General features: G+C 33.6%; 1 protein-coding gene across 1 annotated transcript in view; it reads right to left on the bottom strand.

Moving 5' to 3' along the window:
* The window catches only part of LOC147064620 (transcription factor Sp8-like), a 78028-nt gene extending 54889 nt beyond the window's left edge, over positions 1 to 23139 (bottom strand). Inside the window, exon 1 of the mRNA XM_085957784.1 lies at positions 22979 to 23139. Coding sequence (XP_085813910.1) covers positions 22979 to 23050 — 72 coding nt within the window. The 5' untranslated portion in view covers positions 23051 to 23139. The remainder of the gene's footprint in view (positions 1 to 22978) is intronic.
* Positions 23140 to 23432: the final 293 nt, after the last annotated feature.

Below are 23432 nucleotides of genomic sequence, written 5' to 3'. Positions count from 1 at the left end.
GGTAGGCTTTGGAGAACTGATAAAAAGAACACACTTGTCAGGTATACTTACAAGAAATAAGAGGATAATACGATATTACTATTAATGAATAGGTAGGTACACACTAATGACAACGAAACACTAATTTAATGAAACTTCAAAAACTCACTGACGACATAAAATTAAGCGATCAGTTTAAATTAAGTACGTATTTTTTCAAATCATTTATACACATCAAAATTCATTAGATAAAAGTTCTTTTTATTTTTTAAAACAGTCTATATTTATTAATATTCGATTAAACACCATAGAAATTATTTTTTTAAATTATCTAATTATTAATTATTTAGTTTTAGACTCTGCGATCGGAGCTTACCTTAGTTCATACAATTCGATAGACTGGGCGGTGCTATGTGACGTTAAGTCCATATGAAAAAAATTGAGAATTATTTGAAACATAATCCGACCCTTATTTTACGTCAAGACAGATGGCGCGCTGTGGTGTACTTTTTAAAACCTTTGCCGATTGTTTTGTAATTATCTTTGTAATACATTCCTACACATACAGCATCTCTTGTTAGCAAAATAAATTATTTTATAGGATATATTATAATGAAGTGACTATATAAATAAGTTAATATGCAATTAAAAAATATTTTTCTTAAGAAGGTAGGCTTCAAATAATCGCCTAGTATGGAGTCTTCGCCACTGGTATCTACGTATGCGTCATAATCATATGCGTATCTAAGGACTCAATACTTTATGTAGAAAATAAAATTCTATAAATCTTATGTGGTAAAACTTAGGACCGGTCACATTGTGTTAGGAATTGCTACCGATTGGTTTCTTTTATGATCTTTCTCACTCATACTATACTACTCACGCAGCATGAATAACCGAGTAGTACCCGAAGGATGCTCATATTACATTAGCTATAACCTTAAATCATCTAGATCGATGAACTGATTAAGTTCGTCGAAAATACGCCATAGCGAAAAACTTACTCATACCGTAGGTAATCCTAATTAATGACGTTTTAAAGGAACAAGAGGTGGGAACAGGAAAATGTTAAGGGAGGGTCCATTTTGGAAAAAAAATATCCATAAGTAGGTACATATAACTAGCAGTTGCCATCGGCTTACGCATTTACCTTGTCTAAAACTTGTAGCTTCTCGTCACTTACACGTGAACACCCCTCACTTTTCCGGGTACATTCTCCATACCTAGTCACTCCACAATTTTAGTATGTACTTGAGATAAGACTTGGCTCGCAGTTATAACTTTGGGTAGGTACACCAATGAATGAGTGCCATTAGTCTTCCACTGATACGTCATGCCTTGCGTGTCGTAGAATTCCGAGAGTAGAGGGGTCAGTCCATCGAGAAGGCTATTGGATAGCCAAATCATCTGGATCACGATCCTCAGTCATGATGAAAAAGAAGAAGAAAGTAATACATATTCCAGTCACCCAAATCTCCACCCTTGTGTGCGTGTCTGATTTATAGATATTATGACTGCGTAGCCCAAATTCTGATGGGTATTGATAGTATTCCGAAATATAATCTTTACTCATCGCTGGTTACTAGTACTACATATTATACTTACTTATATTAATATAATTATATATCTTATATTTGTATTTATTCCCATAGCAACATTCTATTAATCGAATAAAACCATTTCGAACGACAAGTTCCGAATTCAAATTTTCAAACGTCATGCATTTATAAATGGATGCAGCAACGCCTCGTGATAGTCACATTGATTGACGTTCATTTGATGATGCGCAGCGTGGCGCCTTCGATTCACAATATGACGTATGGATCGGTAATCGATATGAAAAGGGGAACGAGCCAACCAGCCAGCCTACAAGCGATGAATGACTTGTCCTACAAGCGGAGGATGATTTACGCATTTGACGCCGTGTCCGTGTCGATTGCAGAACGGAGGGTCCCGCGGACGATTTTGAATTTAGACACATAAAACATATTATTCGAATCAATGTCCAATATAACCTTATTTCGCAGTAATTTGAGGAACAATTACTTGACAAGTCAGTTACATATCTCTATTTATTATATTATAAGGCATTTTCCGAATTCATACTATAGACTGCAAATTAATAAAATAGTTTACCAGATAATGTATGTTATTCCAATTTCAAGAATTGACAATCAAATGGTTAATATGTATGTTGTCATATGAAGAAATAAATTATGCTCATACAATTTCCATTCTTTCGTAAACGTTAATAAATGAACGCTCCCTACATTGGAATAATGGTGCATATTGAAAATTCATGTCCATCTCCATGTTCTGTTATAATTATACTGTTATTGCCACAAACCCTCAGATACGTCACATTATATGTGGATGACAAGAAAATTATACATTAGCAAATTGAAATAAATGCCAAAATTCAATGTAGGTACCTATTACCTAGGTACCTACAAAAATAACTTAGTCTTAAAAAAGTCTTAATGAGCGAGCAAAGAGAAGATAGAACTTATTACTAGATTGAAACTATCGTCCCAACATGCTAATAGTAAATAATTACAACATAAAAAGAAATTTTTATATACAACGTTTTTAAATTTTCTGTTGAATCATATAAACTTGACTTGACTAGCTTAAATGATCAAAAAAAATGTATTTGATAGAAATAATACCGAAATATCATTTTGACACTCATATTGATTTCCATAGTAACGCTCGTATATATTAATAATTTCCTAGCAACCAATAATAGTGGATTGGATTACGGATTTCTTCCGAAATAATTTTTCATACAAAACACAATTAACTGAAAATGAGTTTAATTCGTACTTAAAGATGGCTAAAAGTATTGAAAAATGCATTGGCACCGTGTTCTGATAATATATTCTAAAAGTTTCAAATGTCTCTGGTCGGAAAGTTAATTAAAACTCTATTGCAAGATTTGTACCGGACGAACAACCACCGGACAAAGGAGAATACGTCCTAATAAAAACGTTGTAAATTACTATAATAATATACAAGTACACCCAAGCTGTGTCAAAATACACTAGGTATAAGTATAATAGGTGGGTGCATTGTACGTAGGTAGGTAGGTACTAATTGGTTGGCAAAAAATGTCAGAATATATGCTAGAACAATACATTTTATCTACTATTCGTTTTATAGGTACCTATATAAAAATATGTTATTCAAACATACCTATCTAGAAAAAATGACAATATAATAAATAATTGGCAAAATTTATCAAATGTTTGCTATACTATAGAGATTTATATCCTCATGGTTCATTTTCACAGATAGCTAGTAAATCATCAAAATTAAATAAATAATGGTGACTAAAACTTCCCTCATGTCCCTCCCGGAATCGAACTTTTTTATTATTCTGTTATCTAGCGATGGTATCAATAATGCTGAAAGTGTAAGAGAGTCTCCTTAGCACGCGCGGGCGCAGTAGGGGGTCGCAGCCCCCGTCGCGATCTGGCGCCCCGCGGAGTCCCCCGGTGCCCACCTCAGATCAAGCTGATCGGGAAATGTATCGCGCTTGCCTCCGGGTGGATATTACATAACTAGATTAATTGGTAACCAAATAAGATAATATCTGCCGTGATCAAATAAGTATGAAATTTAGTGCAAAATATACGGTTTTATTACTACATTATCTGAGATCTTCCATTCAATTTGGTAAATTCGAACTATTGCAATAATTTGATGGGCTGTTTTAAATATGATGATGGTGGGTATATTATTATACCATACGTTATCATTTGTTTCTCAGTTTACAAGGAGAGAGTAATGTTTGAAACTTTTCTAATGATACATAATTGACACTATCGCACTGTCATATATTTATCCAAGACTACTAACAGATAATATGTAGGAATGCTTTAAGTATTTAATCTATCATTTATATTTAGATATGTATTTTGAAAATCGATGATTTTGAAATGAATCACATTTTCATTAAATCTAAATAAAGTGTGACAATCGAAATATAATATAGGTAAAGTAAGTGAAAGAAAGAAGAGTATCGAAGGAGTTTAGGTACAAATACCTACTCTGAGACTCATGCTAGTTACACAATCATGGTGGTGGCAGTTTTTGGTTTTCATTTATTGAAATAAATTGTAATGTTCGGTAGTTAGTTCATCGGTCAATATTTATGACAGCGAATCTAAATTATACTATTTCATATTGCGATTTAATTTAATATTTTAAACAATATCAATAAAATCTAACATTTACAGGTAGACCTATGGTGTAATAGCCCCTCGAGGAGTGTGGCAATGGTTTATTGAATTCGTATGGCGGGGGTCCGCCGTTTGATTCCCCGCCGCGAAAACTTGTTAGGAAGAAATAAAAACTATGAATGGTCTAACACCCAACACAAAATCTCGCCTTTGACTCTGACTCGGCAAATTATATTATTAACCACCTCTGTCATTTTTAATATTGTCTATGTGAGGTGTCTGTTTTCAAGCATGTTTTAAAATTAAATTTTCACAAATAAACAAGTCATGTAGAATGAAATATAATATAATACGAGTATTATGCCTAATTTATTTGTCAACATCTCTGAATCTGATGATAGTGGATCAAAAATATGATAGCATTATCAAAAATGAAACCAATTATGAGTAGCAAAAACGTTACCAAAGCAACTAAAATGCGTCTACAATTAATTAGATCACTAATTGTCTTGCCTAATTTGTAGTTAAATAGATATATTATGTTTTTCTTTTTTACACTACAACTTAGCGATAGTAGTGGATATAGTAGGTACCATTCCTAGTTAGTCCTAATAAAACAATCAAGGAAACATTCCAAAATAAGATTATTGTGACCTCATTGGAATCAAACCTTAAACTCCAAGATGAGAAGGACGAGAGCCATCACGATCAAACCGGTAAAAATAAAAGAAAGACAGACTAGATGCATGTTTATAAATGTAATGTGTAGGTACTGAAGGCGGATGCTGAATCAGATAAACGACCAAACGGATGCACAAGTTCATTATCAGTGAACGTTTCACATTCACACATGACAAACTTTATTCGGTTTGTATGCGCTGTAGGCATGTACTGTCCAATGGCCATTGTCATTAAAGAAAGGTGAGAACTCAGAGAAAATTGTGATATTTCGCGTGGTGCCGAATGTTGAGAAGGATGGAGCCAACATGTTGAGAAGGTGTAAGTTATCCAAATTATCTGGGTTTATGATCCTCACACATGCAGTCCCAACGAAGAAAAATAAATATTGTGGACGAATAACTTATAACAAACTTCTTATAAGTATTCAGAAGAATTAACAACAAATAATAAGGTGGCAATACCAGTGACGACCCTAGACAAAATGCCGCCCATGGGCAACGCCAAGTTACGCCCCATTTTTGTATACTTACAGTATTTTGTATCATCCGTGTACGTGTCATTTCTGGTCACCATGGAAGTCAAAGAGCAACGGAAGTAAACTAGACATCGTAAACTCGACAAAAAAAATACAGTCCTGTTAAACCTTTTATGTTAATTAATACATTTTGAGTGAGCTGATTTTTTTAATGTGATTGTGATACGTTTTAAGATTGAACGCCCCGAAATCGATATCATTGGATAATAATTTATTCAAATTCATTGAAGACACGGTGCGACAAAGTGAAAGTCATTGTATTTTTTCATTCGGAACAAAATGTGTTCGCGTCATATTATCCCAATGGTCATGATAATTGTTTTTTTATATATTATATTATAATATCATCGATATTTTTATTATTTGTAGTTAGGTACCTACACTAAAAATGATTCTGCACAATAGGCACTGTCCGCATACATATATTTTGTATTCGTGTAATGATGCATTACAACAGGGGTAGTCAACCTGGTCCCTACCAGCCAATAGTAGGCATTCCAGCTTTCATGGTGGGCGGTAGGGGTTTTAAAAACATTTTAATTATGTTTTCATAAAATTCCCCGTGACAATTTAAATTTCAGAAAATATACTATTTGTAACTTGCTGTAACTCTGCTTTATAAATTTTATAACGTTAAGTTACCTCCCTACTTTGTAAATTACCATTACTGTGGAACCGGTGGGCGGTTAGAAAATTTTACTACTATTAGAGATACAAAAGTGGGCGGTAGGTATAAAAAGGTTGACTACCCCTGCATTAAACTGTAATGCATTATTATTTTAGGGAAGATGAGATGTGTAGAGATAAAGTCGTAGTTGCTTGGAGGTTTCGAGGAAATAGTTTATTTATCGATACAAGAACAAATAAATACAATGATAAAGATGACAGAGTAATCGTCATAATCGCGGGTATGGATGTAGGTACTAGGTAGAGATTGATGTTATTACGGAGAAGCCATAGGAAAAATCAGATGGGTCAAAAATCTAATAACTAAGTAAGTAGGTAATAATTTAATCAAATAGATTTTTTCAATTGACAAGTTACTTATTTATTTATTTATTATTTATTTACATACCTAGATTTCTCTACACCGATTTGAAAGATTATGATCCGCTTAAAAGCGACACAGGAAAAAGTTTGTCTATCTAAATTAAAACACACTTTTTATGTAGATACACTGAGTACCTCCATAATTTTATATAATATATTCTTATGTTTTTTCCGGATTCTCTGTAAAAAATATATTTAAGATTTCCCGAAACCGGAAGTGCTTGGGCACCACTAGCAGAGGCCGGTAATCTATGCGCCAAACGATCGCGCCGTTTCCCTCGCTTCCTGGAAATTGCAATTTTTCCGACTATTCGGCTGCCGATACTGCATCAAAATGGATTTAAAAAAAGGGATACTATTTTTGCCATCTAAAAAGCTTGTTTGGGATGCATGCAAAATGAACATGTAGAATATTAGTACATATATGTGTACCTAAATACCCAGGGGAAAATGCGACATTTGAATATTAATTATTTTACCAATTTATACCTATCCAGAAAATGACTAAACATAAATAATTAGCATGTAGTTGAGAATTATTTAAAACAACGAGTAGGTAGATACATATTTAATGAAAAATAAATTACAAGATAAAAAGAACTTTTTATATAACACGTTTATAAATTTTCTGTTGAATGTATGTTTTAATAATTTAGAAAAAATAAAGTAATTGTAAACAAATCATTTTTTTGCTATTTTGCAACAAACAAACAAATATAGAATACTGAAATGTCATTTTGATTTCCATAGTAACGCACGCATATATTAATAATTCAGTTGCTAGGATCACCCCCTTAGCAACCAATAATAGTGGATTGGATTACGGATTACTTCCGAAATAACTTTTCATACAAAACAGAATTAACTGAAAATGAATTCAATTCCACTTAAAGATGGCTAAAAGTATTAACAGAATGCATTGGCATCGTGTTCTGATATATTCTAAAAGTTTCAAATGTCTAGCTAGTCGGGCAGTTAGTTAAAAATCGATTGCAAGATTTGTACTGGATAAACAACCACCGGACAAACAAGAATACGAGCTAAGAAAAACGTGGTAAAATATACCTACATCGCCTACCACCTAAGAGATATCGCAATATTCGCATCACATCTATCAATTTTAAAAATATTTTTGTGATCATTACCTACTAGGTAAAAATTACATTTTTTCTTAATCTAGGGCACGTGGATTTATGATGATTATCTCTCCGTCACATTTATTACTCGTATTTAATATTCGGCAAAAAAAATAATGAAATAATAATTATTAAACATCATTATACAAACAACATCAATGATAATGATTCATTTAAAGAAACCGGAACAGGAAACACAAAAATTTATAGGAACTAGCTTACCCTATCAGGTGTGGTATAACAGGGTAGGTACGGATCTTGAATGTGGAAAAATATGGAATAAACTTAAATACATGTTAAAGGTTATGTTATTTTCAATAGTTATGTCTGTATCATAATTTGCATTAAAGTTTGTCACGTAAACGAAAGGCGCGTTCAATATTTGATGTCGGTCGGTGCGTTTTGTGTTCCTTGGGCGCCCAATTTAATAATGCATCAATCGCAAAGCAGCAATCAGATAAAAAGTTGGTCCACAGCGACTTGCTTTCACATTTCCATCTTATTAATCTGTTATTTACTAGGTATAACTAGGTAGTCTTCCGAATTATTTGTATTCAATACCTACTTCATGGCGATATTTTTAGTGCGGTTGATTTAGCAGCCAAATCAATATATTAATATGTAGGTATTGTGTAAGCTGGTGTATTCTTTGATCGATGTGGATTAGCGTTTATAAACTCTTATTTATGGCCGCTATATTTTGCAGCCTGTTTTGAGACTATTAAAATGTATGTTTCCAGTGTTTTGTGATTTTTCATTCAAATAATAATGGTTCCGTCTATTCAAGTTTTAGTGTTTATATTATTGTCAAGATAATATGTAACTCATTTTAAATTGTGTTGAATATGCTAACAGTTTGAAGTTTGCTACAAATTAATCTGCAATAAGAAACGACTTGCAATTAATTTAAGTTTTAGTCTTAACCCTATGCTAGATCAAAAACATCTGGACGTGAATAAAGTTTTCCACCCGCGGCTGATTACAAAAAAAGTGGACGGTAGGATCAGAACATTTTAAATATTCGTAATATTTGTTCACATAACAATGTTCGTAAACAGTTATTATGCAATGCAGCGGCGATTTTCTTTGACGCAGATGACTTTAAAAGGGGGCTCGAAACAGATTAAACTAGTCATACATTTCAGTATTAAATTATTCAAAAATCTTAAATGATATTTTAATGTGATCAGTCAATGCGTCAGGTTCTGCGTAACTAAGCGCATAAGTGGTGCAATGTTTATCTGTTCACGCACATAATAATATGTATTTTGGTCTTAACTAGATTAGGAATTATTATTAATCCTTTTCAGATCTCAGATAAAGGTTTCTTGAACGTCTTTGCTATGATACCTCAGTCAGTCAATAAACAAGTCAAGATTCCATCCTATACATATAGTTACATGTTAGTGAAGTTGTATCAAATTCTCGTCATTCGAAGAAGAAAGGAGTGAAATATTTTGTCTTGGCTATAAGGGAGCGTGTCGGGGGATGCCGGGGCTGGAACGGCAGTTGAGTTCTGCCTCTCTTCCACGCGTCATTTGCCGCGCAATATATCTCCGCTAATGGTTTCCTATTCCTACACTCCTAACATACCTACTCACTTTTCATTCACGACAAAGCAACCCCCATTTAACGAGATAGAAAGAGGATTTTACTAGGTTTTCATAAAATTAAATCTCTATTCTGAGTGTATCTACTAGTACTTATATAAAAAATAACTTTAAAAAAATATGCAACGTTATTTTTATCACGCTTGAAATTTTTGGTACATAGACGATATTTTAGTGATGATAATTAATTATTTAAAAAATTGGGGGCGGTTCGGTACGCCAAACAAGTTACCTATATCCATATAAGTATATTTTTTTGATAATGGCGACATTGATCTGACACTCGCACTAACGAATCTTCATCATATACGCCATACAGTTTCTAGATAGAAATGAGTCAAAAAATGGGTGTCGTCTCGATTTAGGTACATTTCGAGATAATTAAACATAATCATTCAATTTGTTTTGATGATTTTCACTGTCCGCGCAAACTGTGAACGTGTTTAACTAGAAATCGTGGTCAGTTTTTACTATACCATTGAGTGCGCAATATACCTAAGTACCTATACTTATTCCTGTGGTCGACATGTCAGGGTGCTAAATGAGTTTTAGTTCTAAGATAACCGTGAAACAATAAAAAAAATATCCGCAAATATGCCACACTTGCTTGTTTGTCAACGTTTTTGCACCTTTCGCGGCGGAATACAAAAACACTATATAAACCTAAAACCATAGAATTGGTTTTGCATTTTTATCTTATTAATCAGATTATTTCTAAGGCGGAGAAATACAGGATGCAAACCACATCCTCCGTGAATGTCCTAAATTGTGTCCTAAGTACGAAAAGAAGAGAACTGCTCGAGTAGGTTCAACCAGCTACTGGACCCATCGGACCTGGTCACCAACCTTGTTGTATTCAGAAAATTTGCGGCGTTATACTCTCAACGTGAAGATTCCTTTACTTAAATTGTTCGGATGTTTTGTATTAGCCTTTGTTATTTACTGTCGAACAAGATCTTCTTGTCAACGTGTTAAAACACCTCCAGTTTTTAACCGCACATCGCCACAACAAGCCCCTCCTATTAAATTAATCGCACTTCAACTTCAGCGACTTCCAGTTATTGCCTAGATGTTCTTGTCGGACAGTTAGTAGTACCCCATGGCCCATGGGCACTCTTACCATAAGTAAATTCGGTCAAAGCACACTTGAGTGCAAGGTGACTTCAGTCTTGGATAACTGCTCCTGAGGCATTCTCAGTCATAAAACAATACTGCTGCGTCACATGCAAACGTAGGGTCTCGTGATCGTAATATGGTTAGGTGAGCCATGAATTTCAATGCTGTGTGGTAACCTACTTCAAATTATTTTTGTGTTCTTTGGTGTAGGAAAGCATAGCACTTTCATACAAGGAATCTCCATTTCGACAAATTCAACGGTGAGTTCTTTTATTTATAACTGGTGCTGAAGATTTATTTGACCCTACTTTGTCTCCCTCGTGTCATCTTGTAATCTCAACTCAGCACTTCTAAATGCTTCTGTAGACCGATTCATTTTAAAGTGTATGCTTACGTTATTTAGCAAACCACGTGTGTATGTCGCGGGTAATTTATTAACTTTTTTTGACATCCGCGACCGACATGTGCTCCTAATAAGATAACTCTATTAAATTATTACCATTAGGAATATGCATGAAGCTGAATTAAATATTTTAGAAATTAAGCTTTTAAAAGAAAGAAAAATCTATAACTATCGAATATTAATTGTAAAGCACCTATGCATATATTTTCAGATATTTAACTAAACTGGTGCACAAGCTAAGTACACAACCGTGTACCTTTTCATGTAGGTGGTAGATATGTAGGTAAGAGAAGATCCTGTAAGTATTGTAATATTAATACATCGCAGTTAATTAATTCCACAAAAAGTGTGTCGGTTTCGAAAATTTTCAGTATAACGTTAAGAGCGATCTAATTTTAATCCCCAGTTGTTTAATAGGTGCCTACATAATATAATATTATGTTTATTTCTATGATAATATACCAAAAGGTAAGTACCTTATCTACCTAGTATTCATGTTAAAGAATGGATTTGGTAGAATAATGTACTTATGAGTGGCGTGCGGCCTAGATGCTGTAAATCGACGGCGATTTTATTTGACGAAAGTGACACAATAGATTCAGCAGAAGATTTAAAATGGTGCCTCGAAACAGTTCAAATCATTCTTAAAATTAATAATTTATACCAAAATCTAAATAAATATGCAATAATATATCTAAAAAACAGGTAGGTACGCACATACGTGTAGTGTAGGTAGGCAGGTACACAAAAACCACCTAGGTATATTATGTGCCATCCCGAATAATAATTATTTTTAGTTAAAGGATGTGAAATATAGTTTTATTTTATTTTTCATCGTTAAATCAGTTAGTTTATCGGGCCTCCACGTCTCTAAAAGAAAATATCTCCAGAAATATGTGTAATAATATTAAGTACCTATGACGAATCTATTGCGTAATTGTAGGTACCTACATATAGATACTTCTTTAAAGGTACTATCTATATAATGATGTAAGTGTTTACTGTTTGTATACATTAATATACTTATTGTATTGCTCAAGCTTTCACGGGTCATTAGTTGTTATTTGTATAAATATGTTAGGATTATTACAAGGATATCATACTATATCTACTTATAAAGATTCAGTCAGTTGCGAAAACTTAATAAGGTACTTACATAATATAACACTGTAAGTTTATTATTTCTTATTTTTAATATTTATTTTTTTAATATCTATTTATAATATTACTAATATTAGTTAAAAACGTAGTTACATAATCTGAAGTAGGTATCTGAATCTATGGTGATAGATATTCATGACACAATGATCCTTTCAAAACCTTTGATATTATGATACCTAATTTGTTAAAAAGGTAATGTTCTTTAATATGATGGATATATTTTTAACATTCTTCTATGTTGTATCTATGCCATTGCTTGTTTAAATAACATCGAATAGAGTATGTACCTATAGAAAGACTATGTATTTTAATAAACAGCAATTAATTTCACAAAGTATTGCATCATGCAGATCACTTTAAAATATAATTTGGTTCGCCCAATTTCATCTAATAAGTTCATCCAATTATCGTTAAAATTTATTGTAGGTACGTACCGATTCAAAAAAAGCGGCTTGCGTTTAACTGTAATTCCTAAATTTCGTCGTCACTTAAAACAGTTTTAAATTAATGTCTAAAGTTAGATTAATTCAAAAACAGATCTGAGAATTTGAAAATTGCTCCGTTCACAGAATTAATTTAGCGAGACAGGAATGAGAAGTCCTTTAGGACGGGTCACGTGCCAACGTTGTTCGTCTTTTTCAACTTATTTTCTTACTTACTTAGGTATATCTCCAAATAGAGCAGTCGAATTATTCGAAGTGTTTTAAACTTTATTTAGGTATATTAGGTATGTAGGTAACTACATACCTACTATTTAAAACGCCCACTGAATAATTTACAGTGGTGAATTTAGGGTCTTGGTAGTCTGAGGCACTGACTGATTTTAAGCCCCCCCCCCCCAGGATAATAAAAACAAAAACCATAAATTCCAACTCTATCATATTAAGTAAAATTATCTTTTCTAGAAGTACATCATATAACTATAAATATTTCCCATTGAAGTTGACAGTTATGACACATTTTAATATTAGTAGTTTTTTTTTGTGTACAAGTACCTAAGTACGTAGGTAGGTATATGTTTAAATGATTATGTTAAAGGTACTCGTACCTACTCAACTTGTGAGAAATATCTACGCATATTTTTTAAATTTGATATAATTTAAATGTTTGAACTGTTTCAAGGCCCCCTTTAAAATCTTCTGACAAATCGATTGCGTCATCATCATGAAAGAAAATCACCGCTGGTACTATAGTGCGAAAACATCTTCTTGGCTACGTGTTAAAACTGTGAACTAACATGCTCCGCCCATTTTTAACCGCACTTTCATTATAAGCTAACAAGCTCCTCACATTAAGTAAACAACAGCGCCTAGAGGCGTAGCCAAGAAGATGTTTTCGCACCGTACAAAAAAAGTAAAGTAAAGCTCAAAGTAAAAAAGGCAATATTTTATTTCATAATCATTATGGAATTGAACTGACTAATCAATCACTTCTTTTCAATCATTTTTACGTCCAATACTTATCGATTTTAGTTCTCATTTTTTTCAATTTAAAAATAATAACGGCATAATTTTCTATACTTATGTATTCACATGATTCAAAATTATTGTATGTGTATAGAACGTGCTTCCACCTGGAAAAAAAACCCAAGTCGCCGCTCCGGCTCACTACACCATTGGCTAGGTATATATATGGCTATAAGGTAAACATGCGCAATCTTCAGCGCAAGCCTGGGATAGAGTTAAAACTATGAACGAACTCTATAGATATTATTAATGTAGCAGGTAGGTACCTACCTACCAAAATGTATTACTTATAGATACATAAATAAAACCTGTTTACCAAAAATATTTTTATCATAAGAATCTGACTTATAACGTAGAGCCATGCAGGATGGAAGTAATTATGTATTTAAATCAGTTAGGTACACGTTACACAGCATGACTATAACATAAGTCAGAGTTATTTATTTATACAAAGATATAACATTATTAAAATATATTGATGGGATAACTGTGAGTATGATAACAAAAAAAATATCTAGACCTAAATTATGTTAACCTAATCTAACTTAACCTAACTAACCTGTGCAAAAAAATATGGAAGTAAACTTATGAATTTTAATTAAAAAATATTTAGATCAATTAATCACGTAAACACGTAGGTACGTAACCGAAGCAAGATGTTGACAGCAGTCATCCATTTAATTTTTCTGTGTACAATGCTTCTTAGGCAGGTAAAATATTTTTCTATAGTTATTATTAGGTATCTACCTATATGAAAAGCTTTCCAGAATTCAAAATATCAAGTATTGTAATAATATGTAAGTAGGTATATGTTATAATCTTGGCGATGAAATGACCTTCAGACAATTAATGCTTTGCAGTCATACAGTGGTTCCCCAAGGGCATTAAGCGACCACCCAGTCGCTCTAAAACCCGCTCGATTGACAAACTCATCAAGTTTAGTGGACACATAAAGACAGAGAAGAGTAGGAGAAGCTGGGGGATGTATTCACACAGCTACGGATCGATCCCAGCTGATAATAATAATGCCTTTTGTACAAGGTTGAATCTTCCTTAAGGGATCGTAGAGACCATCCCCACATCCGTATGTAGGTACTATGACAGAAATATATTATTTACATTATTTTTATTATTGGATATAACCAATGACATTAATATGGACGAATCATCTGAGAATAAAAATGACACTCACTTTTTTGTCGGGTCTGCCGAATGGCATAATCTGTTCTAACGCCATTACAATAAAGGTGATATTGCTATAAATTCCCGATGCTTTTAGTTGGGTCTGCCGAACGGTTCGGTTCGAACGGATTATCTCAAATGAACATTGACACTAGAAACACTATTCTAACGACATTAAAATAAAGGTGATATTGCTATAAATTCCCGATGCGTGATATCGCATAATGGAAATTGCGTGACGTCTACCTATAAATGTGCGAATGTCGCTGTGCGTGAATTTAATTGCTAGCTACTGTATTGAGTGCGTTGTCCATTAATAATGTCATTGGATATAACATACTTAACTAAATTATTTCATACAAACTAAAACCGTCGCTATTTCATATATGTATTTATTATACTTAAAACATTGTAAAAACGTAATAAAATGTAAAAACTAATAGGTACAAGGTGATAAAATTGAAATCAATTTTAATTCACGCAAGAAAGCGATGTACCTTCTTACCTAGTTCAAACTCTTTACTTGCATGATTTGGCAGTCGGCATAAAATACATAATTAAATGTTGCGATCGTAAAATAAAATTAATTAATTTGGGGAAAAAATATAAAAACTTTTTAATAGGTACCTCCGCGCAAAGGCATGTTAAATATTATTATGAACGAATGCAAGACATCTATCTCGCTTATTATTCTAAGAATAGGGATAATCTTTTAAGAAAATGTCAACACGGTCTTATCACAATAACACACGTCTAAAGCATTTACAAATATTTCGCATGTAAACATTATTACGCTCAGTGAATACAACAAACTACGAAAAGATCAATGGATGGCCTGTCAATGTGAAGATAAGTGCGACTGCAAATCGGCTTAACACTATGTTGGGGCAGGATTATCATTGTAATCTCTATAAATAGAATAAGTAAGTACTACATACTATAATATATTGTATTAAATTCCTATTTAGATAACTACATAATACATACCTAGTACCTACCTGTGAGTTACTAAGCTCTGCACATTGAAGTAATTTAGAGTAAGTACCTAACTATTGCAGATTTGGTATAATATTTTTTGTTTGGATAGGTTTTAATCAAATTTGTTCTCTCAGTAATTTACCTAATTCAATATAAAATAATTGTTATAATAAGCAGCAACGAATGGTTCGAACTTGGACAGACCACATAACTAACCAAGCAATCAGTGACGTCCCGTGGGGGTGGACAGACCATGCGTTGCATAGGGACGGCGATTTAAGTGATTAATACAAATATTATAACTTGTAAGAGCAATTACGATTTTCCATGAAGCAGATGATGCGGTCGCTTTATCAGAAATTATCTCGGCTTAAAAAATAATCGAAACATAAAAAAATCCTGATAACATAGCTCTTATTGCATTGTGATACCCGGGGACAGCATTCTTTCGTTTGCTTAAGTCGTTCAACGCGGACGACACGGCTGCCGTGTCCCCGTTAAACGGCCATTAGATGCAATTAGCATGTTATTTAAATGCGGTAATTAAAAAGTACGCAGTGATAATTAAGGGCGGCATTTTGTCTAGGAACGTCGCTGTAAGCAATCATTCAGATACTCTAAATACTGGAACGGTTGTCGCTTGTCGTCAACTAGAGAAGATCAGGCGAAGTTATAAGCTGTAAGTAAGTAATCTTCAAGAACGACATAACGGAAGGAGAGAGTTTGTGAACTGGGGAAACGACCTTCGCATTACCATCATAGAAACAGATAACCGTGGAGTGTGGAGACTCTTGGTCGCCCAAAAGATAGATGCATTTTAGAAATAGCAGCTAGGTACATACATATTCATAATAGTCTTTATTTAGAAGACATTCAAATACTTTTCTATTTCCATAATAGATTTATTTCGGATACAGTATCATACAATGTCATACATTGAATATGACACCTTACTTCCACTTGCACGTTCAGCATGTAATTGGATATTATACCTATCTCATATCAGACATTTGATCTTTTTTCTGCATCGCTAACATCTACCTTCCTATGGGGTTATTGAAATCTTCAGAAAAATCTTTATATGGATAATAAAGGCAAATCCGTACCTTTTATGGTAATCTCAATATCTTACTTACCTTTTGTGTTTTTGTCATCGAGTATGTAAACAAGGTTACCTAATCCTCAGGATGAAGTTATCAAATGAACGGAAATATATTTCCATTGATCAATATATGGAGTATTTATGAATGATTTCCTTCTGAGGGTAGTTTTTTGTGTTATAACTATGTTTCAAGTACAATATACGATGATAGTACTGAATAAATCTTCTACACAATGAAGAAATAAGTATTTTTTCTATCGAAATTTGATCAGTACCTAAACGGTAACATATCCTAGTCTGGCATACCTACGTAGTTATCTACCTGCTATGGACCGAAATGCTAGGTAGGTAGGTATCTACTAGCAGTATTAAATCGAGCTTCAGCGTGGTCAAACAACTGCAAATCTGATGATGTACATAATCTGAACTGTGATTTTGACGTAATACCTATATTATTTCTCCTGTAGAATTACCAACTACCTACCTACCAAACGTTTGATGTACTTACTTAGTTCCCTACGGTAACGTCCCTAGTCAAAGTGCCGCCCCACAGAATAGATTCCTTGTGCCGCCCTTAATCAAATTTCGAATGCCATTCTCTTTCAGTTTCAGTTTTTTGTTTGCAAATTCTTTAGGTACCTACTTTAGGTAGCAGACAAATACCTACACGACAAATCTTTAATTAAATCGACAAACATAGTTAGGTAAGTACTTACTATCTATTGAAACTTAGAGAATTTTCGCCGTGGATTTATGTACATACTAAAAGATCTGTAGGTATGACAAGTTTTGCGTCACTCTTGTGAAAACCAAAATATCTACAGATAAATTTAGGTAAATCGGTACTTATTTAGGAACGTTGCTACTAACAGAATATAGGTAGGTACCTTCTAATGCTGGATATTAGATCTGTCAATATTTTGTGACATCCTTCATATTATTTTTGAACAATGGCGTCAGCGGGCACTTGAATAAAAAAAAACCTTTCACAGTCCCACTTCAAACTCGACATGTCAAATTTGCGTCCTATAAACACCAAAAATTACCCTGACACTTCCATTGTGTAGTTTTACATGTGACATGACATAAAAGCGTTTTGGACGCGGAAACGATTTTGCAAAAATGACAATTCTAAATTAAATTTCTGCCTATTTATTTGATACTTAGGCTGTAAAACGATTTATACAATAAGGTGTAATAAAGTGTAGGTATTGCAATACGAATTTTAAATAATTTCTCGAATAGGGACCTACACACTACAGAGGTAGATAATTAAGTATAACAAAATCTGCTTGAATAGTAGGTAGGTACCTAATAATTGCATCGGTAGCACCACCAGCAAAAGCTCACCACCCGGATTGCGATGATAGTCCTATTCAATTTATGTCTTACTTAAGTCTTACGTATTTGATACATTTTAATCTGGTAGGTACCTAAGTATGTACCTATGTAATATTTTTCTTAAGTTGATTAAAATTACCTATAAGTACTTATCCTTCTTAAGTACATTATACCACCACATATTATGTACCTACCTATTAATTGGTGTTATATTACGAGTGCCTACCAATAAAATGCTAAGTAGGACTATGTTTCTTGTTTAGGGTAGGTAAGTAGGTACTTAGATATTTACCTAATTCTTTTCAATGTTCTAATCTTTAATGCATCATATAATTAAGAATAAGTATTATGTAGGTAGCTTGACAAGGACGTACTACATTGTTTGGCTTACAATTAATATGAATTTCTTTTGCGTTTAATTTTTCTTTCATCTAACTAAGTAAATCTTTCTATTGACATAAACAACTTTAATGGCATTTTAACATCGTCGCAACACTATGTAGGTACCTACGTAGGAATTTTCCCACAGTTTTCCAAATATATACTAAGGTTGTATAATGTATACCTATTCATAATTACCAGTAGGTTTTTTTATTGTAATGGCCAATACCTATTCCTTCTGTGTATTCCAGTGTCCAAGAAATACGGCAATACGCAGATACCTACGGGAAATGAGGAGTGACTAGTGAGTAAGGCTCTGGCATTTCATCCGGAAGTCACAATATACATTTTAATATTATACCTATGGAGTATGGACTCCATTGAACAAACAGCTAACAAGTAGATAACCAATAGGTATCTATTCGTAACGCACAAGCCTACTTATTTAGCTAATTGTGACTAGGTATGCCACAGAACAGATTCAGAAGACTATAAGGAAACTATAGAGCAAGACATTGATGGCATTTTTGGTTTAGGTATGACTTAATGAGAGGCACGCCAATAAATGCAAGTAATACAGATTCCACTGAATGTCCTCAAATATTACCAATATTTAATGTTTACGTGACAAAATTTTATGTAAATTATGAATTTATGATAGACGAAAATATTAAAAAAGAAAAAAAACATACTTTTTTTTACTGCGTGCTTAAGTTTATCCCATTATTTATCTACACTCGAGAATCGCACCTCATTCAACCACAGACGAAAGAAATACAAAGCCCCTGAAGAATGTCCTCAAATATTACAAGCTTTAATGCATTCTATCTGTCATATTTCTCCACACTGAATGTACCAATACGCTACGAATTGTACTACAATCCCATTGTGAAGATGATGCACTTTCCATTAGTTTTGTGTTTCCTGTATAAGGCCATTAGAATTTTATTAATTGAATGCCTCTGTTAGCCCACGCCAACAGCCGCAAAAATGTGCTCTGGCTTTGAGCTATGTCTATTTCTAATAATATGTACCTATGTATAGGTAGGTATATGTATGTTACCTACCTACTTACAGCAAACTGTATCATCGGTACAACAATGTGCCACTTCTGTGGACCTCTGTCAGTCAATGGCGGTCGCCGGGGGGCCATTGTTGCAACTTTGCTCATTTCGTTGCACTTTACAAGTTTTTATGCGCAGCGGAAATTCACAGCATGGTCATAATGAGGATTAATGTGCATGCGGTAATGGCTTTGGCAAAAAAAAATATGTCGCATATTTTTTGGATTGTTAACTTTTGTAATACGCTATTGCGAATATGAGTAATGTCCTCGGCTGTCTTGTCATTAAGATAATAGTTTTGAATAAAATTGTCATATATTTAATGTTATCTTTTAGTGGAGATATTTTTTCACACAGTCGTAATTGACCACGGGACCGTTTGTACCTATTTACTCATGTAAATACTAACACTATCAGTATCAGTCAAATATTAATTGGTAGCCCACTCCAAATAATGAATTAAAATAAATAACGCATGCTGATATAGATGAGCAAACTTCTTAAAAATAGCTGCATACCTACTTATTAAGTTTGAAAGAGTAAGAAACAGACTGTGTCTAATTAAAAAAAAAACTGATTATTTAGGTATAGGTATTATCTACTCTTGTCTCAGAGGTTTTTCATTTTTTTCTAGTACCTAGGTATGTAGGTATATACCTACCTAAGTAGTTTTCACCACTGGCATTTTAGTTATAAAAAAATGTTAAGTAGGAACCTTGATTAAAATAATAGAGCTAAAGTAGAGCTTACGTGAAAGCTCACAGTAGGTTATCTAATCTTGGAAAGCGTATCATAGGAATTATTGTAGATCGTTGAGTGTTATACAAAGAAGCCGCTAACAATACCTAATCGGCATCGGAACCAAAGGCGACCCCACAAAGGACCTTTTGTAGGGGATGATGCCATTGCGTTGAACGGTCTCACAAGAGGCCGAAAGCTCTTTTCAAGCCGACGCGGGCTTTTATTTGCGCTCGTTCTGCAGATTTATGGTCAGTTCCTGGACTGTCCTGTCAACAAGTCTTTTTTATTGCTCGCCAAATAGTATTATAGGTAGGTAACTGTCGGGTGTTTGTCACCTAATTTTTCAATCGTTTTCAAGAGCAAATCTGGCATTCGCAGTACCTACCTAAACCTGTTAAAATACATATCCCTCGTACCTACCTAACATCTTATTGATTAACTCTTTACTTTCGTAATTAATATAATTTAAAATGCATTATTGTAGATTGTAGAATGTAGACAGATTGATTTCTTAACTAGGTACCTACTAGTTCATCGTTTTTCAAATGACAGAAAAAATAGATTTGTAGCGGTAATTTTCCGTCTCGAATAGAATACCTGTACCTACATTTTTATTTAATAATCCTTTCAAGTATAAAGATTCGAAGGTAAGTTAGGTAAGCAGGTCTCTAGTAGTCACCTACTAAATAATGTTCAATTCTACATATAAACATAGGTAGGTATTAAGGTATTAATAAAATGGCTTCATTTGCAATTTAATAACATTTTATATCAACATGTTAGGTAGTTTAATAAAAACCGACAAAACATTGTTTTTAACAAAATGCCAGCTAGATACGAGGGTGGGTCAATAATTCCTTAGAAAAAAGCATTAAAACAGTTTTTATTTTTGTATTTTTTTTTTATTTCTCAACATAATCTCCTTGGAGCTCAATACACTTGGTTAGACGTTTCTCAATTTTTTTTAAACCGTCAGAAAAATAAGTTTTCGGAAGGTCCTCAAAATAAGCATTTGTCCGATCGATGACTTCTTCATTTGAAAAAAAACCTTGTCCACTTAGCCATTTTTTTAAGTTTGGGAAAAGGAAAAAGTCACTGGGGGCTAAATCTGGCGAATACGGTGGGTGGTCGACCAATTCGAACTTCAATTCTTCAATTTTAGCCATTGATCGTAAACATGTGTGAACACGGGCATTGTTCTGATGAAAGAGGATTTTTTTCCTGTTTAAATGAGGCCATTTTTCTTCAATTTCGTTTTTTAGCTGGTCCAATAAAGATGCATAATAATCCCCTGTTATTGTTTTTCCTTTTTCCAAATAGTCAACGAAAATAATTTCACGTGCATCCCAAAATACAGTAGCCATAACCTTACCAGCTGATTTTACGGTTTTCGCCTTCTTTGGACATGGTTTGTCTTCGCAATCCACTGCTTTGACTGTTCTTTCGTCTCGGGAGTATAGTGGTGTATCCATGTTTCATCTACAGTCACAAAGCGACGAAAAAATTCATCCGGATTGCGATGCATGAGCGACAACAGGGCTTTAGAGGCCACCACCCTATTGCGTTTATTGTCGACTGTGAGCAAACGCGGCACCCATCTTGCAGAAATTTTTTTCATGCCCAATTTGTCATGTAAAATAGAAATGACGCTACCTTTTGAGATCCCTGTAACCTCAATTATCTCACTCAACTTTAATCTTCGGTCACTTAACACCATATGGTGGATTTTATTGATCATATCTGGTGTAGTCACCTCTACAGGACGTCCTGAGCGTGGTTCATCCTTTGTTGATGTACGACCACGTTTAAATTCATTTAACTGGTTATAAATAGTTGCAAGTGAAGGAGCAGATATGCCGTGAACTAAATCCAACTCATTTTTTATTTTCTTTGCTATTAACCCTTTTATATTAAAATGTTTAATAACAGCTCTAAACTAAATTTTCTCCATTTTCCATTTTTCCATTTTCCACAAGCAATTTTTTTTTTTAAATGTACGAAAAACACACAACAACCCGACCAATCTGATTGAAACTTCGCAGCATACTGAATCGGTAGTGCCGTTGCATGAAAACAAACCGCTTACAGTACTAGTCGCGCCACTTGTCGGCTTTTCTAAGGACTTATTGACCCACCCTCGTAACACCGAATAGGTATGTACCTACCTTTATGTGATTAAGTTTAGCGATAAAGTAGAGCTCTTTATAAAGCATGAAAATTACTTAATAAATCGAATAGGTATCTACCTAGATAGATGAGGTAGGTCTTATCATGATGTATCTACCTATTATTAGTATACTAAGCTTGATTCCTAAGTATATACTTACCTATAAATTACGTGACTATTTTCTAATGCCAATACAATACATATCAGACATCAGTGATAGACTAAACTACTTGGAGGCCTCTAGCGAAAACCAATATCTAGGTAGGTACATTGAGGCCTCACAGAGAAAATGTTTATAACTAACGAGCAGTAGGTACCTATCCACCTAAGTAAGAACCAGTCGCCATAGGGCATAGACCAAGATTTTAAAGGCAGTTTTGGTTTACGACTTAATAACATTACTAATGCATGTTTCGTTGACATGACAAACTTTAATGTATATTATGACAGACGTAAATATTGAAAATAACATTTTTTAAAGTTTATCACACTTCTTACAGTCACATTTTTTTTCATTGCATTTAGGACCATGGCTTAAACATGACAGTAAAACAAGATTTAACACCACACAAGATTTAATAGCTTCAGATTTCAAGAAACTCTTGTGAACCGCTCTGCCAGATTTATGAAGCGGCTATGTGATAAATAACAACTTTTGAAGAATATCTATGTATTAAATTGTATTGATATTGTTTACTTACAATAGACTTTGTGATGTTAGACATCGCAGGAACCTGCGAATAGAGCCCCACCGGACTCATGTCGGTGATCATCTTCAAATTCTGTCAGCAACCACTCTCACCACACATTTAGTCTACAAATGTAGGTATTGTCAGTTAAGTCGAACACAGTTTATTTCAAGTCTACACACAAATTAAGTCCTTAACATATTATTACATGTTGTTTTTAGAAAAGAATTCATTGCAATTTGTCCGTCAACATTGCTGTTATCGACGTGCAAACAATTGAATTATTGTCAATAGTTTGTCACAAAATTGACCGACGGCAACGATTGAAATAAAATAAACGATGGATTTTATCGTGTGTGATTGTTTTTCTTCTTCAACACATTATCAACGAAAAAATGTCCAAACAAAATTAAACAATATTAGGTAGGTATTACAAATCAAAATCGCGTATTTTTATTAAAATTGA

Source organism: Rhyacophila brunnea, unplaced genomic scaffold (genome assembly GCF_057557595.1).
Source record: "Rhyacophila brunnea isolate RB1 unplaced genomic scaffold, BYU_Rbru_1.0 scaffold_7, whole genome shotgun sequence".
Taxonomy (NCBI): domain Eukaryota; kingdom Metazoa; phylum Arthropoda; class Insecta; order Trichoptera; family Rhyacophilidae; genus Rhyacophila; species Rhyacophila brunnea.
This window is presented reverse-complemented; position numbering and strand designations above follow the sequence as displayed.